This window comes from Chiloscyllium plagiosum, chromosome 24 (genome assembly GCF_004010195.1).
Source record: "Chiloscyllium plagiosum isolate BGI_BamShark_2017 chromosome 24, ASM401019v2, whole genome shotgun sequence".
Lineage (NCBI taxonomy): Eukaryota > Metazoa > Chordata > Chondrichthyes > Orectolobiformes > Hemiscylliidae > Chiloscyllium > Chiloscyllium plagiosum.
In genome coordinates, this window is record NC_057733.1 from 9,246,284 (window position 1) to 9,262,740 (window position 16,457).

At 40.0% G+C, this 16,457-nt stretch overlaps 1 protein-coding gene across 4 annotated transcripts in view; it reads left to right on the top strand.

Moving 5' to 3' along the window:
• The window catches only part of LOC122562015 (protein phosphatase 1 regulatory subunit 7-like), a 71,032-nt gene that overhangs the window by 46,769 nt on the left and 7,806 nt on the right, over window positions 1–16,457 (top strand). For all 4 annotated transcript variants that reach the window (XM_043714411.1, XM_043714412.1, XM_043714410.1 and 1 more), the window contains 4 exons: window positions 251–302; window positions 4,870–4,939; window positions 9,268–9,355; window positions 14,498–14,559. In XM_043714411.1, coding sequence (XP_043570346.1) covers window positions 251–302; window positions 4,870–4,939; window positions 9,268–9,355; window positions 14,498–14,559 — 272 coding nt within the window. The remainder of the gene's footprint in view (window positions 1–250; window positions 303–4,869; window positions 4,940–9,267; window positions 9,356–14,497; window positions 14,560–16,457) is intronic.

The following is a 16,457-nucleotide window of genomic DNA, read 5'->3' on the forward strand; positions in this document are numbered from 1 at the left end:
AATTCAAGACATAGATCCATTGATGGTGTTTGGACATGAAGTGAATCGGATGGGAAAGTTGAATGGATTTAGAAGTTCACTCATGACCCTACTGAACAGTGTAGCAGACTCAACAGCCTATATGATCTACTGCTATATTTTTGTTTTTAATTGATACCAGATTTAGTATTGCATTTTACATTGTCTTAATGATGTTGCAAACATTTTACCCCATGCCAACAATTAATATTATTATTAATGAATTCCCCAGGCACCTCATGGAAGTCTCTTACCTCATGCCTCAGCTTGAATATTTGGATGGGGTGAGTATGTGAATGTGCTTTTTCTAGGTCAGATAAAAGCCTGGAGTCAACTGAACTTGGATTATAATTTTTTTTTCCAGTTTTCTCCCCTGCTCAGTTTTCTGGAAATTCTCAGACATGATTTGGACAAACATATGTAAAGTTGAGCTAAACTTTATTCCAGTAGTATCGGTGTACTTAGACTGCCGTAGCTCTAAATAACCAGGTCAGCGTAATCAGGCTCAGAAGCCTAGTTTCAGTTCTTTGCTTACAAACTATGTTAAGTCTCTATTTCAGGTCCTAATCTATTGAATTTAGCTGATTTTAGGCATTGCTGTTGGCTGAAATTCTTCCAGAATGGGCAGGGAAGAGAATTGGTCACCATCTTGTTTCTAATTTCAAAGAAATTCCATAAATGGTTCACGTGGGATGAAGACCTATTTTGGCATGGCTATGATGCTTTTTCAGGTTGAATAACACTGACCATCACCGTGGCCTCTTCAAAGGGACATGGTGGGATCTGTTAATGTGTAACTCTACAAAATGTCAGGAGAGGCAAGAAGCAAAACAAAATTATTTAAAATATCAATAAATACAGAATATCCCAAATCACACAGTGAAATGAGGAAATTATTTAATGTACTGGTCTTGGTTACACTACTCCAGAGAAAATGAAATCATGTGTTTTTTAAGATACCGCTTACTATGTAGTACAGTAAAGGTGCCAGACACAGGATTGAATCCAAATCAGGTTTCAGCATTCGGTATTCATTTACTTCAGTTCCACATTGTGCTTATTTACAGTGAATGTCCATCTATGCAGCTTAAATTAATAAAGTTAAAAAAATCACACAACACCGAGTTATAGTCCAACAGCTTTATTTGGAAGTATAAGCTGTCGGAGTGCAGCTTCTTTGTCAGGTATCTACTGCATAGAGTCATAGAGTCACAGAAGAGTACAGCATGGAAACAGACCCTTCGGTCCAACTCACCCATGCCAACCAGATATCCTAACCCAATCTAGTCCCACCTGCCAGCACCTGGCCCATATCCCATATCCCTCCAGACCCTTCCTGTTCATATACCCATCCAAATGCCTTTTAAATGTTGCAATTGTACTAGCCTCCACCACTTCCTCTGGCTGCCCATTCACACACGCACCACCCTCTGCGTGAAAATGTTGCCCCTTAGATCTCTTTTATATCTTTCCCCACTCACCCTAACCCTATGCCCTCTAGTTCTGGACTCCCCCACCCCACGGAAAAAAACCTTGTCTATTTACCCTATCCATACCCCTCATGATTGTATAAACCTCTATAAGGTCACCCTCAGCCTCCGATGCTCTAGGGAAAACAGTCCTAGTCTATTCAACCTCTCCCTATAGCTCAAATCCTCCAACCCTGGCAACATCTTTGTAAATCTTTTCTGAACCCTTTCAAGTTTCACAACATCCTCCCAATAGGAAAGAGACCAGAATTGCACGCAATATTCCAAAAGTGGCCTAACCAATGTCTTGTACATGACCTCCCAACTCCTGTACTCCATACTCTGACCGATAAAGGAAAGCATACCAAATGCCGCCTTCACTATCCTATCTACCTGCAATTCTACTTTCAAGGAGCTATGATCCTGCACTCCAAGGTCCTTTTGTTCAGCAACACTCCTGAGGACCTTACCATTAAGTGTATAAATCCTGGTAAGGTTTGCTTTCCCAAAATGCAGCACTCGCATTTATCTGAATTAAAATCCTTCTGCCACTCCTCAGTACATTGAATTAACTGATCAAGATCCTGTTGTAATCCAAGATAACCTTCTTCGCTGTCCACTACACCTCCAATTTTGGTGTCATCTGCAAACTTACTAACTATACCTCTTACGCTCACATCCAAATCATTTATATAAATGATGAAATGTAGTAAATCCAGCATCAATCCTTGTGGTCACAGGTCTCCAATTTGAAAAGCCACCACCCTCTGTCTTCTACCTTTGAGCCAGTTCTGTATCCAAATGGCTAGTTCTCCCTGTATTCCATGAGATCTAAGCTTGCTAACTAGTCTCCCATGGGGAACCTTGTCGAACGCCTTACTGAAGTCCATATAGATCACATCTACTGCTCTGTCCTCATCAATCCTCTTTGTTACTTCTTCAAAAAACTCAATCAAATTTGTGAGACATAATTTCCCACGCTCAAAGCCATGTTGACTATCCCTAATCAGTCCTTGGCCTTCCAAAGGAATGTACATCCTGTCCCTCAGGATTCCCTCCAACAACCTGCCCACCACCAATGTCAGGCTCACTGGTCTATAGTTCCCTGGCTTGTCCATACCACCTTTCTTAAACAGTGGCACCATGTTAGCCAACTTCCAGTCTTTCGCCACCTCATCTGTGACAATCAATGATACAAATATCTCAGCAAGAGGCCCAGCAATCATGTCTCTAGCTTCCCACAGAGTTCTAGGGTACACCTGATCAGGTCCTGGGGATTTATCCACTTTTATGCATTTCAAGACACCCAGCACTTCCTCCTCTATAATTTGGACATTTTTCAAGATGTCACCATCTATTTCCCTACATTATGTATCTTCCATGTTCTTTTCTACAGTAAATACTGATGCAAAATACTCGTTTAGTATCTCCCCCATCTCCTCTGGCTCCACACACAGGCTGCCTTGCTGATCTTTGAGGGCCCTATTCTCTCCTTAGAAAATTAGCATTACATACACCTACCAGCCTTTTCTTTCACCCTAACATGATTATACTGTCTCTGGACTCTTGTTACCTCATTTCCCAAGGCTTCCCATTTTCCAGTTGTCCTTTTACCTGCAAACATCTGCCCCTAATCAGCTTATGGAAGTTCTTGCCTAATACTGTCAAAATTGGCCTTTCTCCAATTTAGAACTTCAACTTTTAGATCTGGTCTATCTTTTTCCATCACTATTTTAAAACTAATAGAGGTATGATCGCTGGTCCCATAGTGCTCCCCCAGTCACCTGCCCTGCCTTATATTCCAACAGTAGGCCAAGTTTTGCACCTTCTCTAGTAGGTGCATCCACCTACTGAACAACACTTCAACAGCTTGTTATTCAAAATAAACCTGTTGGACTATAACCTGATATTGTAGGATTTTTAACTTTGTCCAGTCCGGTCCAACACCGGCACCTCCATATCATAAATTAATAAACTATTGTTACAAATGTCATGATCTTAGCAGCTTAGCAGCTTCCAGATTTCCTTGAACCATTTAAATGGGTGATCCAGTGACAATCTGTTGAGTTTGGTTAAAAAGATGGTGTAAATCTAATAAAATGCAGTACACTGGTAATTGGTAATTTTCTCGAATCAGCATAGAATCATAGAATCCCTTCAGTGTGGAAACAGGCCATTTGGCCCAACAAGTCCACACCGACCCTTCAAAGAGTAAACCACCCAGACCCATTCTCATACCCTATTACTCCACATTTCCCCTGACTAATGCACCTAACCCCCATATCCCTGAACACTATGGGCAATTTTCCATGACTAATTCACCTTACCTGCACATCTTTGGACTGTGGAAGGAAACTGGAGCACCCAGAGGAAACCCACACAGACACGAGGAGAATATTCAAACTCCACACAGACAGTCACCCGAGACTGGAATCGAACCCAGATCCCTGGCACTGTGAGGCAGCAATGCTAACCATGAAGCCGCATATTTACGCAATTTGCAATGCAACACAGTCTAATTATATGAAGCTAATCCAATACGGTAGCAGAGAATCCTATTTTAGATATAATTTAAGGGAATGTTGCCACTTAAAATAGCGTGTTTGGGATAAAAAAGCATCCATTAGAAAGGTTCAAACTCATGATAGGTTTCTACAAGGCTGACAAAGGAGAGTAAAAAAGCGACAGAGAAAATAAAAACTTGAGTAAGAGCACTACATACACTTGGGAAGAAGATTACATGGGGATTTCCTTTTTTGCTTCTCTCTTCTTTCTTCTGATTCAGGAGTGGAGTGACTCAGTTACCAAAATCACTTCGTGCTATATAAAGTGACCGCTCTCACGTGGAAGCTGTTTATCAGAAGGGTTGTCTCCTGAGCTATTGCAGATAACTGTCCAGCATACTTGTAATAAGTCTGATGGTGTGCAAGCCAAAAAGTGAATGAACCTTGCAGTCACTGGCAGTGTTCAGTCTGTGGTTTGGCTCCAGACCGTCTTGCAGTACTCTGCAGTTGCTTCCCTGATGACTTAAGCATAGATATACATTGTGTCTCAGATAACTCCAAGTAAATTCACTGGCCTCATATAGTGTAACTCAGCTTCCTGGATCCCATTTATTCTTTTTCCTCCTACTCTTCTTCCTCCAAGTATCACAAATATAGAGAGATTTCAATTAGATTACTCATTCAAAATTGGTTTGTGCCAGAACTCCCCCAGTGAGGCCAAAACACTGTAGCAGCAATAGCTCCATCATACTATTTCTTGCAATACTAATTTCTAGTTTCATTGAGATGACAGCATTGGAAATGCTACTTACACATTGCAGAAAGTATTTTTGTGTTAGAGACTTGGTGAACACTTAGTCTTTGTTGCTCTGTTGTAGGTTCCTCTTAACCCATCGAATAGTGAGAATCAGAATTCTCAAGTTATTCAGAAAACAGGACTGGCTAATGGTAAGTTACTCTGTAGGAATTGCTCAAACCCACGTGAACCTTTGACTTACGATATACAATTACGCTTGTTTTGTTATTTAGCCTCCAAAAGATATATGGGCACCTGCATCATCTTCAGTGTGAAAATTCACCTGGAGAGATTGGCTTCTCCAGGTCACTAGTCCTTCATTTGGTGACACGCAGAGCTGTTGTTCTGAGCAAATCTTTGATTATCTGTATTCTGTTTTGTTGCACTTGAAACAAAAAAAAACTTGGGTTTTCTTAATGCATTGATTTTCTTCATCACTGTCTTGGCCTTTGAGTAAATCAGTTATGGTGGCATTTGAATGTTACATTAACTCTTTTAGACTTTACTTCTGTAAATTCGGTGCCATATAATGCATTCCTCCTGTATTAGGATGAAGCTGATTCAGATGTCAGGTAACCTTTGTTCAATTTCAGGAAGTTCCAGGTTCAATATGTTGATTGCGTGCGCGCCATGTATCAGAGGAAAACATTGGCATTTGCATAGTTTGTCTTTCAATAAAACCATGACTACCAATGATGTTTTAAATAAAAAGCCTCCCCCAAAGGCTTGTTATTATTGTATGTGACAGTTAAGGGCTTGTCCTGGCTTCAGAAGTTGAGCTAAAGTGTCATCTTGTGTTTGGATTCTGTCAGAAGCTATTTCTTCCATCAAGAAGTTGGGAGAAGAATGGACATGTAGCCAAAATCCCTCTCCGAAGGTGCCCTGGCTGACTGGAATTCCATCTTTGTTTGGTTCAGAGAGGAGGGGATGTTGAATGTTGGAGGTTCTCTGGCACACAAACCATATCTGCCAGGACAAGTCTGCTCATTTCCAAAACCGTGCCCGGTAACTGCAACCTTTCCACCATTATTGGTAGGAGTGATCACTGCATAGTTCTTGTGGGGACAAGTTTGGTTTTAAAACTGACCGTCCATTTTGTTATATTGCATTCTCAACATGTGTCCATCAAAATGGACGGTCAGTTTTAAAACCAAACTTGTCCCCACAAGAACTATGCAGTGATCACTCCTACCAATAATGGTGGAAAGGTTGCAGTTACCAGGCACGGTTTTGGAAATGAGCAGACTTGTGCTGGCAGATATGGTTTGTGTGCCAGAGAACCTCCAACATTCAACATCCCCTCCTCTCTGGAATTCCATCTTTGTTTGGTTCAGTCAGCCAGGGCACCTTCGGAGAGGGATTTTGGCTACATGTCCATTCTTCTCCCGGCTTCTTGATGGAAGAAATAGCTTCTGACAGAATCCAAACACAAGATGACACTTTAGCTCAACTTCTGAAGCCAGGACAACCCTTTAACTGTCACGTACAATAATAACAAGCCTTTGGGGGAGGCTTTTTATTTAAAACATCATAGGTATTTCAGTTAGTTTTAGTTGGTGGAGCTGAGTGGATGTTCCATCTTGGCTTCCTCCTGAGTTCCCCAGGATCAAAAAGGCAAGTCTTTAGCCAATTCAATTCACTCCATGTGGTATCAAGAAATGGCTGAAGGCACTGGATACAGGAAAGGCAATGGGGCCACAACGTTCTGGCTGTAGTGCTGAAGACTTGTGCTTTGGAATCAGCCATGCTCCTAGACAAACTGCTCCAGTTCAACTGGAAGATGCCATCCAACTGACAATATGGAAAATAGCCCAAGAAAGGGAGACAATTTTAATCTGGCCAGTTATCACCTCAGCAGTCTACTTTCAATTCCCTGAAAAACAATGGATGATGCTGTCGACAGTACTATGAAGCAGCACTTATTCACCAATAAACTGTTCACTGGTGTTCAGTTTGGGGTTCTGTCCAGATAACTGGGCTCTGGACCTCATTAAAGCCTCATTCTAGAAATGGACAAAAGTGTAGAATCCCAGAGGTGAGGTGAGAATGATTGCCGTTGACTTCAGTCAGCATTTAACCAGATGAGGCTTGAGGAAGCCCCAGTAAAAGTTATTGGTAAATCAGGGAGAAGTCTCCATTGGCTGGAAGCATAACACACATAAAGGAAAATGATTGTGATATTGAAGACAAATCATTTCTGCTTCAGCAGTCCTTCAGGCTAGTGACAGGAATCAGTTGCTTCATTAATAACTTTCCGTCTGTCATAAAAGTGGGGATGTTTATTGATAATTGCAGTGTTCAGATGTATTTGCAATTCCTGAGTTATTGAAGCCAGGCTGCTGCAAGACCTGCACAACATTCGATGCTTAGATTGATAAGTGGCAAGTAACACTTCTGCTTCACAAGTGACCTTCTCTGAACAAAAGGCATCTAGCCATCTCCCCTTACTATTTGATGATAGTACCATAATCAAATCCCTCACCATCGACATCCTGAGGTGAGCATTGACCAGAAGCTTAACTGAATTGGCTATATAAGTTGTTTCAAGAGCAGGTCAGAGGTGCAACAGGAATATAATCATCAGCCAGAGTCTCAGGCACTGAGTTAATGAGTCAGCTAGATATAAACAGAATAAAACAATATGCTGTACACAAAGAAATTTGGTTAGTTTTGTTTTTGATAAGGGCACATAATATTACACTCATTGAAGACACAGAATAGACTTCAAGCTGAATGTAAAATGCGAAACAAGTTCGTTGACAGAAAATCTTTCTGCCCCCTAAAATCAAGCCCCCTCAACTAGATTTTACCCTGACAGAAAACTGACTGACAGAGGTATCTGTCCTGAGATCAACCACTCATACTTGCAGGAAACTGGGATTTAAATCCAACTTGCGATGGGGTATTCCTCCAAGTGTCTACAGGATAAATGGTGTACTTGAGAAAATGGTTTTCAGAGCTTTCTTTGCCATTTTGTCTCCAAATCTGTGTTTACCACACTGCACCCCTTAATTAAAAGTTTTTTTATAATTAATTCGTAATCTGAAGCTATTCAAGTGTGTACCTTGCCTTAAACATTAAGACAATGGAGTGTTTTGGAATGTTTACCTTATCTCAAAAGGAATAGGCGTCCATTCATGAGCCTGTAGCTGTAAGACTCAAGGACAGTCTCCGATAAGATTCTGGATGTATCTTGTTGCTGTCATTCTCACAACCTTTTCACAACCCTCTTAAAATGCAGATAGTTAGTATAAGGATATTGGTAGAAATAATACAAAACCTCATTGTTATTAACCACTGATTCTGAATTACTTACTTTACAACTATAACATTTTTAGCTCCCACTTTTGTTGCAATCTACTCTGGTTATGTCTTCTTTCATTCTGGCTTTGTGTTGTGTAAGTTAATGTATTAGAATGTGATATCACAAAATGGCTTCATTTAAAGATAACGTGTTTAGTACAAAATGCCAACTTGGCCTTGTCAGATGAGCAGTATGCATGTATTGTAAAAAGATTGATAAGTGCCCATGATAAGCAAAATAAATCTATCAAACTAAAAATGTGAAACCCAAGTCTACTTACATCTCAAAATGCCATCATCTGCATGCTCTCCCGGTTACACACCTTCCTGACTTGGAGTTTTATCACTGTTGCTGGGGCCAGATCCCGAACTCCCTCCTGTGATGTAACTGTGCCTCATGGACAGGTTCATGTAAGTGGCTCATGGTCAGTCAGGGATGGGCAGTACTGTGGTGACTTCTGCATTGCTATCATACAGCCTGTTTCTGCTTTATCAAAATATTGTTACTATCAGGAAGATATCAACTTTGGATAAAAGGAGGCAGCCAAAGGTAGAACCTCCTAAATAGATACAATTGGAATCAGCAAGCCTATTTCTAGAGTTTCCATCATGGGATCTCTCTCTTCAACTGTTCCACCCCAAGCTCCCACTATTGGCCATCCTGCAGTTTTACTTTGTGAAGCAGCACCTTTCTCAGACTGACAGCGAAGGGAAGAGATATTCCCTCACCTGCTGAGGTGAACCTTGTTAGTCAAATGGCAATTTGCTGTCCATCTCCAATACCTTTAGAAATAATAAATGAAAGTGTTTAAAAAGTGTCCCTATAATTATTTCAGCAATGTCGCTGGGCTTAATCTTTAATTACTGTAAACTCAAGACAATCTTGACGTGTGTCAACCATACATCTCTGCTTAAGTGTGCATATCAGTCACACAATCCATCACATCAGTTATGACCTTAAAGGCGTTTTTCATCAACAGTCAGGCTGCCAATAACCTTTGCTGCCTCAGTGAAATTCCTTGTCCCAAATATGTAATGAAGCATAATTGTCCTTTACATGGCATTAATAAATAAAACCCCCTCTATATTTGTTCTGTATTAGTTCACACATTTTTCTTCTACTTGCATTGCTTTGTTGTTTTCTGATTCTTTGCTAACAATAAACAAATACTTACAGCTTCCCTTGAGAGTACGCAAAAGATTGTGAGCTGCTTGATGGATTTTGAGTCCCAAATGGAAGACCTGCAACAATCACTAGCTGAAAGGTAAGAACTGCTTTTAAAAATAAGACAGTAACTTTGAAATGCAATGTGTTATTTTGGACCTTTTGTCCTCCTCGTAGACTTGGCAGCAAATTAAGAAAGGTCTTGCGTGGAATCTTTATTTATCTCGGTGAACCTCATTTAGGAAGTTGGATGAGGAGATCTTTCTCCTGTATATCTTTTGAAAGCAAGAAGTATTATCTGACCGTGATCGAATGATCATAAGACGAATTAGGCTCCATCATAAGAAATGTTATTAATTGGCTATGACATTTTCTTGGCTTTCCCCCCCAATATTTCTTAGGGTTTAGCATTGTGTAAGAGTCACAGAGTCCGAGAGATGTACAGCACGGAAACAGACCCTTCGATCCAGCTCATCCATGCTGACCTGGTATCCCAACCTAATCTAGTCCCACTTGCCAGCACTCAGCCCATATCCCTCTAAACCCTTCTATTCACATACCCATCCAGATGCCTTTTAAATGTTGCAATTGTACCAGCCTCCACCACTTCTTCTGGCAGCTCATTCCATACACGCACCGTCCTTTGTGTGAAAATGTTGACCCATAGGTCTCTTTTATATCTCTTCCCTTTTACCCTAAACCTATGCCCTCTAGTACTGGACTCTCCCATCCCAGGGAAAAGACTTTGTCCATTTATCCTATCCATGCCGTTCATGATTTATAGACATCTATAAGGTCACCCCTCAGCTTCCGACGTTCCAGCGAAAACAGCCCCAGCCTATTCAGCCTCACCCTATAGCTCAAATCCTCCAACCCTGGCAACATCCTTGTAAATCTTTTCTGAACAATTTCAAGTTTCACAACATCCTCCCAATAGGAAGGAGACCAGAATTGCACACAATAATCCAAAAGGCCGAACCAACGTCTTGTACAGTCGCAGCATGACCTCCCAACTCCTGTACTCTCCTATATACCTGCAAGTCTACTTTCAAGGTGCTTGAACCTGCACTCCAAGGTCTCTTTGTTCAGCAACACTTTACTAATACCATTAAGTGTATAAGTCCTGGTAAGATTTGCTTTCCCAAAACATGACACCTCGCATTTATCTAAATTAAACTCCATCTGTCAATCCTCAGCCCACTGGATCATCTGATCAAGATCCTGTTGTAATCTGAGGTAACCTTCTTCACTGTCCACTACACCTCCAATTTTGGTGTCATCTGCAAACTTACTAACTATACCTCTTACGCTCATATCCAAATCATTTATATAAATGATGAAAAGTAGTGGACCCAGCACTGATCCTTGTGGCACTCCACTGGTCACAGGCCTCCAGTCTGAAAAACAACCCTCCACCACCACCCTCTGTCTTCTATCTTTGAGCCAGTTCTGTATCCAAATGGCTAGTTCTCCCTGTATTCCATGAGATCTGACCTTGCCAACCAGTCTCCCAAGGGGAACCTTGTCGAACGCCTTACTAAAGTCCATATAGATTACGTCCACCACTCTGCCCTCATCAACCTCTTTGTTACTTCTTCAGAAAACTCAATAAAATTTGTGAGGTATATTTCCCAAGCACAAAGCCAAGTTGACCATCCCTAATCAGTCCTTGCCTTTCCAAGTACATGTAAATCCTGTACCCCTGAGGATTCCCTCCAAACTTGCCCACCACCGATGTCAGGCTCACTGGTCTATTAGTTCCCTGGCTTGTCCTTAAATAGTGGCACCTTACCTTTGACTATCGATGATAGAAATATCTCAGAGGGTAGGAATAGGAGTATAAAGCAGATGATTGTGTGGCTGAGGAGCTGGTGTATGGGCAAAGGATTCACATTTTTGGATCATTGGGATCTCTTCTAGGGTAGAAGTGACCTGTACAAGAAGGATGGATTGCACCTGAATTGGAAGGGGACTAATATACTGGCAGGGAGATTTGCTAGAGCTGCTCAGGAGGATTTAAACTAGTAAGGTGAAGGGTTGCGACCCAGAGAGATAGTGAGGAAAGCCATCAGTGGATCATGCATCCTCTTAGATTAAGAATGCACAATTCACTATCCACTCTTAGTTACACAATCCTGTAAGGATTATAACACTGAACTTAGAGCATTGAGTGAACTATTGTATGCATTTACAGAAAGTGAAATTCACTTTTGCAATATTCAAGAAACTAAGTTGATTACCAAACATACATGGAGGCCTGTTGAAGTTGTACAGCACATTGGTGAGGCCTGTTCTGGTTTACTGTATGCACTTCTGGTCGCCCTGTTTTAGGAAGGATATTATTAAATTGGAGAAGGTTCAGAAGAGATTTACTAGTATGTTGCCAGGAATGGAGGGTTTGGGTTATAAGGAGAGGCTGGAACATTGAAGGTTGAGGGGTAACCTTATGAAGGTTTATAAATTCTTGGGGGACATAGATAAGGTGACTGGCAGGTGTCTTTTCCCTAGGTTGGAGGATTTCAAGACTCGGGTGCATATTCTTCAGGTGAGAGGAAAAAAATTTAAAAAGGACATGAGGGACAACTTTTTATATAGCGAGTGGTTCTTGTGTGGAATGAACTTCCAGAGAAAGTGGTGGAATCGGGTATAGTTACAATGTTTGAAAGACCTTTGGATAAGTACATGAATAGGAAATGTTTGGAGGGATATGGGCCAAACCACAGGCAGGTGGAACTAGCTTAGTTTGGGATTATAGTCAGCATGGACTGGTTGGGCCAAAGGATCTGTTTCTGTGTTGTATGACTCTGTGACGTTGATGAATCTCATTCTGATTTGTTAATTTATATGCCTCATTTTATGACAAAGAGGTTAACTTTACAGATTCTCTTGGCATAAGGTGACTTTGATAGCACGCTTATCAAAACAGAACTTTGTTTTACTTCTTGCTGTTAATATTGAGGGTATTGCTTTATTATTACGTTATTCTGATACAAATGTGGTCACAACTTAGATTATTATCTTGAATATTACAGTATGTTTGAATTAAAATTAATTCAGTACAAGAGGGGGCTGTTAAGCCCGAAAAGCCTCTTTGACGTTTATGCAATTTGTCTTAGTCCCTTATTTATTTTTCATATTCATCAAAATTTCCATTTGAATATATATATGGGTGGCATGGTGGCTCAGTGGTTAACACTGCTGCCTCATAGCACCAGGAACCCAGGTTTGATTCCAGCCTCGGGCAACTATGTGGAGTTTGCATGTTCTCTGCAGGTTAGATGAATTGACTATGCTAAAGTGCCCATTGTGTTCAGGGATGTGTAGGTTAGGTGTATTAGTAGGGGTAAATGTAGAGTAATAGGCTAGGGGAATGGATCTGTATGGGTGTGGACTTGTTGGGCCTAATGGCCTGTTTCCACATTGTAGGGATTCTATTCTGTTCTATTCTATGAATATTACTATTACATCTGCTTTCATCACTCTTTCACGCAGTGTATTCTAGATCATTAACTTACTACTTAATAAAAAAAATCTCCAAATTGTTGCTCTCGCCAGTCATCATAAATCTTTGTCCTGTGGTTTCTGATCATCTTACCAGAGGAAACAACTTCTCCTTATTTACTCTAAATTGATTGATCATTTTAATTATCTGTTAATTTTCCCTGGAAGTAGAACAATCCTAGTTTCTCTGGTCTGTTCACATAATTGAAGTCCTTCATCTTTGGTACCATTCTAGTAATTCTCCTCAGCTGTCTCTAAGATACCTTCACTAAGGTTTGGTAAGGTTTCGGAGATATTAGAATTGTTTACAGTGCTACACTTCAGGCCAAACAGATATAAAGAAGAAGGCTTGAGCCAAGCCTTAGTCACGAGTAGACAGAAATACTACCAGAGTTAAAAGGCTAACATCTTGCAGCCACAGCGAACTGGAAAGGATCTCGCTATTCACATGAGGATCACTGTAGCTATTAGAATAGCACAATTACTGAGAGCTAATTGGGAAGAATAGTGTCTCCCAGTAACAGATCTGCTTCTTCAAATCCCATTAATGAGTCTGAAAGCTTGACCGGTCACTAAGATACTCCCTGAATCCTGCAGACATGTCTGCTTTCAGATGTTGGATTTGCCACATCTGCCATGGAAGATTGACTTAGTTCCAACCTTCCATTGACGGATGCTTCATCTTATACTATATAGGACACAGAGGTAATGTGCTCCAAATTCACTTAGCTCGCACATATTAAATACATGCCTTACTTCTAAAGGTAGAATCATCCCAAGCCTTAGTTTGAATGCAGTACTAGTAATGTGCAGGACTTTGAGCATCAAACAGTACTTTGCATATGGAGACAAGTGAGTCTAGTCTGGAAATGAACCAGTATTAAAACTAATTGGATCCAGGCTCACTGTTCAAACAACCTGTTTTTGCTTTTTTGATATCTTTATACATCTGTAAATAAGCATTCAAGATTAAAGGTAGTCATGTAGAACAAATGTTAATCAAAAGTAATAGGTAAGAATCTACAAGTCATCAACTAGCTTTAATTGTACAAATCTGTGATTTGAGACTGAAGGAACACGGACAACTGTAATAAAGGAGCATTGCAACTGGAAAAGCTCAGTAAATGGTTACCAATGTTGAACACCTGAGTGTTACTTAATCAATTGACTTATAGAAATTTTTGGTTACATATAAATAGAATGAATAATACTCATCACTTTCTGTGGTGGATGTTCTAGCAACTGCTTTTTTGTTTTTCAAACTCACCTTGCTTTCATCCTCTACCTACTCCCATGTTCATTTTTCAATAAAGGCAAACAGTAAGATAACTATGGTGACGTGTGACCCTGTCACTTTTTCATATTTGAAGTAGTCATTCCAGGAAAGGATAGCCAGACCGTTTCATTTAATGGATGAGAGCACTGATCAGAAATGAAAATGCATATTCCACAAATATAATACAAAACAAAAGATGCCCAATCAGTATTCAATGGCAACAGGTGACAAGCTCCAAGCTGTCAGAAGAGTCAGCAGGCAAGATGGAGAAAAGGTTCAATGTACTTGGCTGCAAAACTACCCATATTTTTAGTATCTGCTCAAATGCTTCATTATGAAATGCTTTCTAAACTACTTAGAAACAATAATACTGCAAACTTACTGTTGCAAACCAGTTTCCTAAAATGTATGAGAAATGGCACTGTGATAGTTCTGTGTTTATTGTGTCATGTTCTCTTGATTCAGGTTTAGTCAGGTGAAGAATCTGATGGCATCCTTACCTCAGAAATTGCCATTCAAACCTTCACGTGAGTAACTATTTAGGTTTTACATATGAACATATGAAAGAATCTACCTTTTGTCCCTAAAAATATTAAAAAGACCATATCTTCACTGTCTTCTGTGGGGAGAGTTCCAAAGACTCATGACTCATTATAACAAAATTCTCACTATCCTTTTGTTAAATGAGCCATCCCTTTTTTAAAACAGTGATCTTTAGTTACAGATTCCCCCACAAATTTATAAATTCTTTCCACCTCCATTCTTCATGACCCAAGATGTTATATTTCAACTGAGATGCCTCTTACTGAACTAAACTTCAACATATACAAACCAAGTCTATCCAATCTCTCCTTGTAAGAGAACCTGTTCACTCCAGGTATTAATCAAATAAATCTTCTTTGAACTGCTTCCAATATATTTATATCCATCCTTTAATAAGGTGATCAATATTGTACAGTATTCCAGATGTGGCCTCTTAATGCCCTGTATAACTGAAGCAAAACTTTCCCACTTGTGTACTGAACCCTTTTCCAAAAGTGATTGCGTTCTATTTGCTTTTCTAATTACTTTTTAGTGATTCATGCACTGGGACACCCTGTTCCCTCTGAAATCTTTCACCATTTAGATAAAAATGTTTTTTCTTCCTGACAATGGACAATTTCACATTTTCCCACACTCTACTCAATTTGCCAATATTTCTGACCTATCTATATCACTTGGTAAACTCTGTGTTCTCTTCACCACTTTCCTACATATATTTGTGCCATCTGCCAATGTAGCACCCAGACCTGCCATCCATGCATAAAATTGTAAAAGGTTGGGGCACCAGCACTGATTGTTGTGGCACACTACTCACTACATCTTGTCAACAAGAAAATATCCCATTTTCACCTATTCTATGTCTCTCATTGGCTAGCCAGTTTTCTATCTATGCTGATATATTACCTCTACAGCATAAGCTTTTAATGTCCTTCGATGTACCACTTCTTGAATACCTTCTGGCAATCTAAGTCTGGAATATCTACTGTACCCCTTTATCCACAGCACATATTACTTAAAGAACTCCAAAAAAAATGGTTTAAACATGAATTCAATTTTTAAAAATCTGCGTTTAATGAGGACCACGAAACTATTGTTGATGATTGTATGAAAAACCCATTTGGTTCACTAATGTCCTATGGGGAAGAAAACTATCATTCTTACCTAGTTTGATCTACATGTGACTCCAGACCCACAGCAATGTGGTTGACTTTTAACTGCCCTCTGGGCAATTAGGGATGGATACTAAATGCTGCCTAGCCAGTGATGCCCTCATCGCGTCACGAATAATTTCCCTTTCACAAAACCATGTTGTCTCTAGTTGATTATTTTGGAACTATTTCAAATGCTATGCTACAAAACTTAAATAGTGACTTCTAACATCTTTCTTAGGACAGATGTTAACCTAACTGGTCTGTAGCTACCTGCTTTCTGTGCCCCCCACCCCCATTGATTAAAGGAGTTGGTTTCACTGTTTTCCAAAAAATCCAACTTTCTCCAAATCTAAGGAATTTTGGAAAATTAGAATCAATGAACTAACTTTCTCACTCGTCACTGCTTTCAAGACTCTAGGATGAAATCCATCAGGAACCCAGCTCCAATGATCTGTTTAGTAGCATTTTTTCAGTGTTTGGGATTTTCTTGAAACTTTTTTTCCTCCCTTCCATTTATAGTTATTTCTATGATGCAACTAGTATCTTCTACAATGAAGACTGGTCCAAGTTACTTGTTCAATTCATCTGCCTTCTCCTTAATCTCCATCATTTAGTTACTTACTTTCTATAGGGCCAACACTCGGTTAACCTCATTTCTTTTCAAAATATCTACAGAAACTGATTTTTAATATTTTGAGCTGGTCTCCCTCGTACTCTTAATTTTGCCCTCA